We start from the raw sequence: 9,614 nt of genomic DNA, 5'->3' as shown, positions 1-9,614 counted from the left end.
TTTAATACTTAGATGTATATAATAAATAATGTAAAAGGTAATATTACAAAATTTAATTATAATGACCAATTATATTATAATAATCTATATATTAGATTACTCAATTTAATCAATAAAAATAATAATAAATCTTAAACTATATATTATTCATTATTAAAAATCAAAATTTTTTTCTTTTTATTCTTTTAAGGGGAGAATAAAGAAAAAACACCTTCCAATTGACCTCGGAATTACCAAATTCAAAATCGACCAAAATCGACCTTAGAACCAACCTTCATAGGTAAATTCCAATTCCAAAAACTTGTAATTAACCCCTACAGAATTAGTTTCCGGGTTCTCGACCCATGCCTACCCCAGTGTCAAGAGAATTTTTTGATTTATTTTAAAAATTTAAAAGAAAATAAAGGGTAAAAGAGTAATAACGGATGTTAACAAGTCTCCCAGGTTTCAACGGTCAACTACACGACAAACTTTCACGATTAGACACTTTATAATTAACCCATCTATCAGCGACGAAGATTAATGGATGACGCATCTCAGTTTCGAAGAAGTACGAATACATCCGATGCTGAATTCCAAACCCCTACAACTAGCCCTCTCTCACATATAAATCACATCCTGACCGTGAATTGGATGCCCGTGAATTTAACATCAATTTAAATGCATTCCCCTACTTTGGGGCTATAAAATTCTCATCTGGGCTGATTGGTCATTCTCCCTCTCAGTTTTGGTTCCGCTTTTTGGCTTTTACATCAAATGTCAATGCACAGAAATATAATAGACCAGGGGTTGTGTCAATAAAACCCTTTCCGTTTTGCAAAAACTGGATAGGTAGACACTGTATAGTCCTGTAACTCGGTCGCTGTCTATGGCGGTGAACGACTTCTTCGCCGGAGAAATCGCTGTAGAGCTCATAAAACAGCTCCTAGGGACATGCAAGCGATATACCCTTTGTAAACCCAATGCAGAGCAGCTAAGGAGAACCTTAGAGGAATTGCTCCCCATAATTCAGGAGATCAAATACTCCGGCGTGGAATTGACACAGATACGACAGTCTCAGCTAGACCGATTCTCCGAAATTCTGTGCCAGGGATTGGATCTCTCCAAGAAAGTCTTGGCTTGCAGCCGGTGGAACGTTTACAAGAACTTGAAGCTGGCGAAGAAGATGGAGAAGCTCGAGAAAATGGTCGCCGTCTTCATCAACGGTTCCATGCAGGCCCATATATTGGCTGACGTCCACCATGTGAGGTTCGAGTCCGCTGAGAGGTTCGATCGGCTTGAAGGTCAACTGGCCGCAATGAAGCTAGGGGTGAGTGGCGACGGGTGGTCGGAGAATGCGGTGAGCAAAGTTGAAGAGAACGAGATGGACGTGGACTGCTCCATAAATTGGGGAGTTGGGATGGTTTTGGGGAAGAAGAAGGTCAAGGAGATGCTTATCGGGAGAGATGATTTGAGGGTGGTTGGGATATGTGGTATTGGGGGAAGCGGCAAGACCACTTTGGCCCGAGAGATTTACAGAGACGAACAAGTTCGAAGTAAGTCCTAGTTCTTCAGTTTTGCTTTTCACGATAGCTTTGAAGAATCTGTTCTCTGGATTTTGTAATACTTCACTTTTTCTGTGAGCAGTTTCGTTCTCTCTTCTGTAATTAATTCTATAAATGCCATTGTTGAAACTTGAAACTTGAATGTTTTCTTCTTTGATGTTAATAACTCAAGTTAGTGCTTCAGAATATTTGTTTCATCATTCGTCTCTCTGGGTTGCCTTTTTCAGGTTACTTCAACAATAGAATTTTCTTCATAACAGTCACAAACTCTCCAAATTTGGAGGAGTTAAAGCTACAGCTTTGGAAAAAAATAACGGGAAATCATAGGTCTGGTTTTGGTGCTCCAGACGTTCCAGTTCCACAACTGAACGTTCAATATAACTGGATGCTTACTGAAAGAACCCTTGTGGTTCTGGATGATGTGTGGTCTCTCTCAACGCTCAAACATCTAATTTTTCGAATTCCTGGATACAAAACCCTTGTTGTTTCGAGATCTAAGTTCCCAGCAACAGTGATTGATTGCAGTTATGAACTAGAATTGCTTAGAGAAACAGAGGCCATGTCTTTGTTCTGTTACTCTGCTTTTGGACAAAAGAGCTTTCCTTTGGATGCTAACGAAAAACTGGTGGAACAGGTAGGATTGAGAAGTAGTCATAATTTGTTTCAAGTATTTGATCCCATTTTCAAAACAGTGAGGATTTTGTTGATCTGTTTTTAAGTTGGGTATCTGGGAACTCTGATTATGGATGTCTGACTCTGGATTTAACAGGTGGTGAGAGAGTGTAAAGGGCTTCCGCTGGCTCTTAAAGTGATTGGAGCTTCATTAAGGGATCAGCCTGAAATATTTTGGAAAAGTGCCAATAACAGGCTATCGCGAAGTGAACCAATATGTGATTCCCACGAGATTGATCTGCTTAAACGAATGGAAATTAGCACAGAAAGCCTGTCTGATAAAGGTAGGGAGTGCTTCCTGGACTTGGGTTCCTTCCCTGAGGATAAGAAAATTCCTGTCAATGTTCTTATCAACATGTGGGAGGAGATCCGTGACATTGATGAAGCAGAAATTTTTGCCATTCTTATTGAGCTTTCAGAAAAATATCTTATAACTTTGGTCAAAGATGGGCGGTACGTATATTGGAGTTCCTGTTTCTCTTATTTTCAATAAAATCAAGACACAGGATTTATAGAGATTTCTGTTCTGTGGTAAATTAAACTGTGTTGTCTGTTACTCTGGATCAGTGCTGGAGACATATATAGCAGTTACTTTGAGACATCTGTTACCCAGCATGATGTGTTGAGAGACTTGTCTCTTCACTTAAGCAATTATAATAGCTTAAATGAGCGAAAGCGGCTACTAATGCCAAGAAGAGAAGAAGGGCTTCCAAAAGAATGGAAGAGGAATAGAGATAAACCATTTGAAGCCCAGATTGTCTCAATCATACAGGTATTGTTTCTTCCCTTCTTAAGATACCCAAATGAAATTTATGCCAACAGCTTTCAGCTTTTGTATATTTAGAATCTATGATCAATTTCTCAACTTCCTTAGTTTATGCCTTGTTTGATCAAAATATGGTTTATCAATATAGGTCAAATGGGAGAGATGGATTGGTTCCATATGGACTTCCCCAAGGCCGAAGTTCTTATCCTGAACTTCTCCTCAAACGAGTACTTTCTGCCACCATTCATTGAGAGAATGTCAGAGCTTCGAGCTTTAATAGTAGTAAACAATGGCATCGAGAATGCAGTCCTTCACAACACTCGTATATTTTCCTCTCTGGGAAATTTACGTAGCCTCTGGTTAGAAAAGATCATTCTCCCTCGACTAGACAATACAACCTTCCCTCTGCAAAACTTATGCAAAACCACCCTGGTCCTCTGCAAGGTTAACGAAGGCCTAAATGGAACAGACTTTCCAATGTTATTCCCTCGGCTGTCTGAGTTCACCATGGATCATTGTGTTGATCTAATTGAATTGCCATCAAGCATATGCAGGGTCTGCTCACTGAAGAGTTTGAGTATCACTAACTGCCACAGTTTGCAAGAACTGCCAATTGAACTGGGGGCTCTGAAATCTCTAGAGATTCTGAGGATCTATGCTTGCCCAGGATTGAAGAGGTTTCCTCCAGGGATATGTGAATTGGGGTCTTTGAGCTATCTTGACATCTCTCAGTGTGTAGGCCTGAGGAGCCTCCCTGATAGGATTGGTAGGTTGGTTAGGTTGGAGAAGATTGACATGAGGGACTGTATGCAGATCAGAAGTCTACCAGGGTCCACTGGGTCATTGAGGTCTCTGCGCCGTGTCATCTGTGATGAAGAGGTTGCTGTGCTGTGGAAAGAAGTGGAACTGGAAGCATTGCCAGATCTTAGGGTTCAGGTGCCACAAACATGTTATAGTTTAGACTGGCTAACAGAGTGAGGATGCTGTATTTCCACATGTACAGCTGATGTACTGTAAAATAAATTTGGCTCTCCCAGTTCCATCTGCTTTCATTTTAATCCAGGTCGCACAAACAAATGTGATGCAATAAATTAGTTCTGAGAATAAATCTGTATTATAATTTCACCCTTAAATTAAACAGAAAATTAGATACTTCATAGCTTGGCTTTCCCTCTTATTTTACCTTCATGAAAAACAATTATAATTTAACTTAAAGTTTTCAAAAGTTAAAAAGGTCCTACACATGCCCTTGCATTTGAAGAGCAGACCTTGGAGACCATTCAAACCAACTTTTCTAATACATATACATTAGTTTTATATTAAGTATAAAGATTCAGATCTTATTAAAAAAACATTTTCTTTTAATAAGATTTGCAAAAAGGTCACTCCCTTTAATAAGCATAATCAGTAGGTAGAGAGAATTTGACTTAAAAATGAATTAAATGATCCTTTTGCAGAGGAAAGTCCAAAAAGATAGGAATGAAATAGAATTCATCAAAGATTAGAAGCAATGCAAGCTGTAATAGAATTCTCTTTACTATAGGTGGTCCATCCATGATCCATACATCCATGAAAGGTAGGGAGAAAGAAAAGAATAGAAGCAATGCAAACTGATTATCTATCTATACTTGGCTTTACCAAGAATTGTGTGTGGAGACAGTCTATATTCTTCCCAACAAACTACTCAACCTTCTTTTCTTTACTTTGGAAAACATTGTGCTTCATTTTTCTGAATACCTTGTCATCAACCATGTCATATAATTTTCTCCCCTGCACCATCGCCTTCTCCCCACACTCTTTTATCTTATACTCGTACCTCACATAAATGACTGGAGCTGTCATCCCTGCAACAATACCTGTAAACCCAGAAACAAAAAATTTAGCAGGAGAGAGAGAGAGAGAGAGAGGTTCTGTTTTGTAGTTGTAGTCTGTCGACATACCAATATAGAGGAGAGTAAGGAAATCGGCCAAACTACCCAGCAAAGAGAGAACCCACAAACCAGAAACCACTGCAACAGATACATACCATTGTCTCTCCGCACCTACCCGAAATACCCATCGTACCCCTTCTTCCATCCATCCTCGAAAGGTGTTTGCTGCTTCCGTTGCCCACTGCTCTGAAACTTCCAAACCGGACATGTCCGGCTCTTTTCTGAAAACCAGGAGGCCAAAACAAGCATTGAAGAGAGAAAAAACAAAGGAAAAGGATGATGTTGAGCATAGAGGACTAATGTGTAGCTTACTTGCGGAGAATTCTGAGAAGGTTTCCCCAAAGAAACATTGAGGCGACAATCGATATGCCCAGCCACGAGGCGACAGTAAGGAAGTTGAATTGATACACTTCTAGCAGTACCCATGTCGCTGTTGCAGTAGCCAGGACTGATAAGCTCAACTTCTTCCTCCTCCATAGGAAAGTGTCTTTGATAACACCTGCTACAGACCAGTGCCAAGACTCAGAGACAGAGACAAAGAGAGTGCTAAGACCATGGAGCATACCTGAGGTGGATGGAGATTGCACTGTTGTTGACATACTCTAAAGATGAAGAGGGAGGTGTAGGAGCCAAGGCTCTGTTGCTTCTACTGTGATTTTTGTGTTTCTATGATCTATCTTTCTTTGTGAAGGTTGGATGGAAGTTTTTCTCTCAATTTTATGTAAAATAAGAATAACCTATACTTGTTACAAGTGGCCCCAACAACTTTGAAACGTGGAGAAAAAAGAGAATCTATTTGCCACGATTTGGTAAGGGGTTTGCCTTGGCAGACACATTGACTGCTAGTATGTGCGTTGTGACGTAACAGCTTTGGAGGTTAGAAAACAAAACAAAAGGTTTTGCCTCAACAGCATTGACAAGCTGCACGAGCCGAGAGATAAATTGGCAGCACTCGACCGAAAACCAAACTAAGAAAGAAACCAAGCGGCTGCTGGTTTTATTCATATTGACATTAGTAATTTGCCTAATTCCTTAGTTCCTATTTGTAATAAATTAACTTTTCATATTGTTAGAACATAAGATTTCAACTCCACCTAAAGTAAAATTGTACAAACACGCGAAAATTTCTACAGGAATCTGGTTGGAACGAGCTCATGTATTCTGAGAGGGAGACTAGAATTCTTCATTTCTGATATCTCCTTTTCTTTTCTGGAAGAGCACCCACCAAGGTAGTCCTCTGTCCTCACTCCTCAGCTGTGTTCCTGGCTTCAAGTGTGTTATCAAGAAGCGTCCCGACTACCATTGCCACAGTTGGAGGTGATGAGAAAATTGTATTTCATATGTCATTGAGCTGCAAGCAACGCTCAGATGGATTGCTTTCAGAGAGCCAATTAATAAAAAAAAAATGCATTTTGACCCTGATGCTGCATATGCAGGGCCATGCCAGAGTTCAATATCTCTATTGTGCCGGCATTTGTTTCAGAAGCAAGTCAGTAGTAGGGATGTCAATTGGAATGGATTTCGTCTAATGCCAATATGAGTTCATTACAGATGGACCAATGGATCAGGTCCAATTCAATTCATACTTTAGACCATTTTGGACCGGTCTAATTTAATGTCTATCTTCTTTTAATGGGCCAGATAATGGTTTAACATGATCCAATATGTTATGACGGTTAATATTGCAATGAAGGATAGAAAAGGACCTCACCCTCCTCCTTCGTATCCATAAACTGACAAGAATAAAGTGAAAACTCTAATCACTGATACTCAATGACCAAAGCCATAGTCTACGAATTCTAATACACATCTAGTTAAGTGTCAAATCTGTGGGAGATTCTATCATTCTGCTAAGTGTTATAGTATATTCAACAACATTCAGTTTCTTGCAAAACCATAGACTCCTACTACTTCATCCTTGTCCCAACCTGGAGATTCTAGCTGGTAACCAAACTCCAGAGCTACCAACCACCTTATAGCCAACCTACAGAATTTAGGGCTTCATTCTGAATACAAAAGGCCAGATCAAATAGTGGTGGGCAATGGCACAGGTTTGAGCATTCTTCACACTAGGTCTTACTATTTCATCTACTGATCGTCCATAACTACTTTGTAATATTTTGCATGTTCTTCAATCCACTGCTGATAATAATGTCTTCTTCGAATTCCATCCTCATGTGTGTTATGTAAAGGATCACTCCTCGAGGAAGACTCTGCTAGAGTGAGTAAGTGTGAGCTCTATCAACTTGATTTATCATTTCCTAGTTCGAAGTTTTCTTGCATAGGTGAACGCACAACCATTGACCATTGGCATGATCGCCTTGGACACCCTTTAATAAAGGTCTCGCAACATGTGTTGGCAAATTATCAATTACCTTTTTCTTCTCATCATAAACCTGCCTTCTATACACCATGTCGGCATGGCAAGGGACATGGCCTTCCATTTCTTCCTAATGATTCAGTTGTTAATGCTTCATTAAACATTATTTATTCAGATTTGTGGGGTCCCTCCTAGTTAACTCTGTTGATGGTTATCGGTTTGTAGATAGTTTTACTTGTTTTACATGGATATATCCATTGTTTCACACATTTGATGGACTTGTAGTATTTTTATAGTTCAATCTATGGTTAAGAATTTACTTGAATGTAAAATAAAAGTTCTTCCTCGAATTTGTCAAATTTAATGGTATTCTCGCTAGCCATGGCATCTTACATCGGGTTTCATGCCATCGACACACTGTGGAGACAGGATTAACCTTGCATGCTTGTTCCTCTATTTCTCTTCATTACTAGTATGGTGCTTTCCATACAGCAGTGCATCTAGTCAACCGCCTACCCTTTGTACTACTTGGTTATGTGAGCCCATTTGAAAAATTGTTTGCCAAGAAGCCCAATTACAATTTTCTATGCACCTTTGGGTGTCAATGTTTTCCCTTAGTTTAGCCCTACAACAAACATAAACTTAAGTTTTAGTCCCAAAGCTATGTTTTTCTTGATGTTGCCATGGGCCACATATATTTCCCGTGATGTGGGTTTTAATGAGGATTGTTACTTATCATGCTCTGTCTTCATCTGCTATTCACCATGGACTTTGAGTTTAATGCCTTGGTAAAAAATGGGACATGGACCCTTGTTTCTAAGCCTCCTAATGTTGAGTCCATCAGTTGTAAGTGGGTCTTCAAGCTAAAGTGACATCTTGATGGAACAATTGAACGTTACAAGGCACAATTCAATGATAGAGGTTTTACTCAATGGGTTGGCAGTGATTACATAGAAACTTTTAGCCCCATTATTAAGCCCAGTACTATACGTGTCATTTTGGGTCTTTCTATTTCTATAGGTTGGTCACTCCAACAGTTGGATGTTCAAAATGCGTTTCTTTGTAGGGACCTATGTATATGTCCTAGCCACCAGGATTCAAGAACCCGCACCATCCTCATCATGTGTGCCTACAAGCGTGGTATCATAAGTTTACCAACTTCTTGCTCTCTTGTGGATTTACTGTCTCTCAATCTGACAATTCTCTCTTTTTAAAACATGATGGGCCTTCCTCTCTTTTTGTTCTCATTTACGTAGATGACATTGTTGTCATGGGCTCTAATTCCAAGGGTGCCTCTGACCCCATTTACATGTTGGATTCTCAATTAGCTGTTAGAGACCTAGGCCCCATGCATTATTTTTTTGGGTGTGGAAGTTCTACTCACTAAAATAGGCCTGTTCTTATTACAAAGAACTATATCTGAAATCTCTTGTTGTAAAGACACATGGGTGGTTCGAAGCTAGTCGCCACTCCCTTATAGTCCGGTGTTCATCTCTCTAAATCTACAGGCACTCTCCTCTTTCAGACCCACGTGAATATAGATGCAGTATATCTTACTCACCAGGCCTAACTTATCCTTTGTTGTTACTAAATGATTCCAATTCATGCACTATCCAACTTCAGCCCATTGGGCCCAAGTTAAGCACTTGCTACGTTATCTCAATCACACTCTTACATTTGGCCTTACCATTAATAGTTCTAGAGATTTTTCTCTCACCATGTTAGGGTAGGTTTCCCCGATTATAGAAAGTCTCATGGCAGTTTTTGTGTTTCCATGGGCCCTAATATTATTTCTTGGTCCTCACATCCTATTGTTTCAAAGTCTAGCATGGAGGCTGAATACCAAACTATTGTTCTTGTCGCCTCTGAACTCGGTTGGCTTCGCTCCTTGCTCATGAAGCTTCATATTCCTCTCTTTGAACCTAGTTTTTTACTCCCACTCTAAACACATTGAAGTTGACATGCATTTTGTTCGGCATCAGGTCCAACACAACAGTTTTGTTATTTGTTTTATGTCTACAATCATATATATCCAAAATCCCTTCCCAGTCCACATTTTGCATGGATTCGTGGCAAGTTGAAAGTTGGCACCCCCACCTTCAACCTCTAGGGGGTGTTAGTGATATCATTGCCCCAAGCACTTCTTACCTAAAGAAGTGCTTGAAAAATCTTATGACCTAGTTCATTGGGCATTGGTTGGTAAGTGTATGCATGGTCACCCACCTCTACTAGAGATCAAGGAGTTCATTTCTAAAACTTTCTGTTTGTAGAACCAAGTGTGGGTAATTGCTCCTAACTCTGAACACATCTTGATTCAATTAGTTGAGGATGATGGTTTTCTGAAGGTATGGATGAGAGAGGCTGATGGAGGCCCATCCCAA

At 39.8% G+C, this 9,614-nt stretch overlaps 2 protein-coding genes across 3 annotated transcripts; one reads left to right on the top strand and one right to left on the bottom strand.

The window, feature by feature from the left end:
• Positions 1–318: 318 nt before the first annotated feature.
• Positions 319–4,139, top strand: LOC104601942 (putative disease resistance protein At4g33300). The gene is made up of 5 exons (XM_010265456.3): positions 319–1,535; positions 1,772–2,178; positions 2,314–2,669; positions 2,784–2,978; positions 3,120–4,139. The coding sequence occupies exons 1-5, from the start codon at positions 869–871 to the stop codon at positions 3,958–3,960; spliced, it is 2,466 nt and encodes an 821-aa protein (XP_010263758.1). The 5' UTR covers positions 319–868; the 3' UTR covers positions 3,961–4,139.
• A 344-nt stretch (positions 4,140–4,483) lies between these two features.
• RTNLB13 (Reticulan like protein B13) lies at positions 4,484–5,635 on the bottom strand. 2 transcript variants are annotated; one of them, XM_019198560.2, is made up of 4 exons: positions 5,479–5,635; positions 5,226–5,412; positions 4,923–5,134; positions 4,484–4,838 (listed from the first exon to the last, which is right to left on the bottom strand). In XM_019198560.2, the coding sequence occupies exons 1-4, from the start codon at positions 5,510–5,512 to the stop codon at positions 4,663–4,665; spliced, it is 609 nt and encodes a 202-aa protein (XP_019054105.1). In that variant the 5' UTR covers positions 5,513–5,635; the 3' UTR covers positions 4,484–4,662. The 2 variants fall into 2 exon arrangements, with proteins under 2 accessions (XP_019054105.1, XP_019054104.1); XM_019198559.2 differs by having other exon boundaries at positions 5,226–5,415; positions 5,479–5,633.
• Positions 5,636–9,614: the final 3,979 nt, after the last annotated feature.

The sequence above is a fragment of the Nelumbo nucifera genome, chromosome 6, assembly GCF_055504915.1.
Source record: "Nelumbo nucifera cultivar China Antique chromosome 6, China Antique-T2T, whole genome shotgun sequence".
NCBI lineage: Eukaryota > Viridiplantae > Streptophyta > Magnoliopsida > Proteales > Nelumbonaceae > Nelumbo > Nelumbo nucifera.
This window is presented reverse-complemented; position numbering and strand designations above follow the sequence as displayed.

Coding starts and splice junctions, on each gene's coding strand:
- RTNLB13 (XM_019198559.2), bottom strand. CDS start 5,512: ATGTCAACAACAGTGCAATCTCCATCCACCTCAG. Junction 5,135..5,225: donor CTTCTCAGAATTCTCCGCAA/GTAAGCTACACA, acceptor CCTGGTTTTCAG/AAAAGAGCCGGACATGTCCG. Junction 4,839..4,922: donor CCTTACTCTCCTCTATATTG/GTATGTCGACAG, acceptor CTGGGTTTACAG/GTATTGTTGCAGGGATGACA.
- LOC104601942 (XM_010265456.3), top strand. CDS start 869: ATGGCGGTGAACGACTTCTTCGCCGGAGAAATCGCTGTAGAGCTCATA. Junction 2,179..2,313: donor ACGAAAAACTGGTGGAACAG/GTAGGATTGAGA, acceptor TGGATTTAACAG/GTGGTGAGAGAGTGTAAAGG. Junction 2,979..3,119: donor TTTGAAGCCCAGATTGTCTC/AATCATACAGGT, acceptor CAAAATATGGTT/TATCAATATAGGTCAAATGG.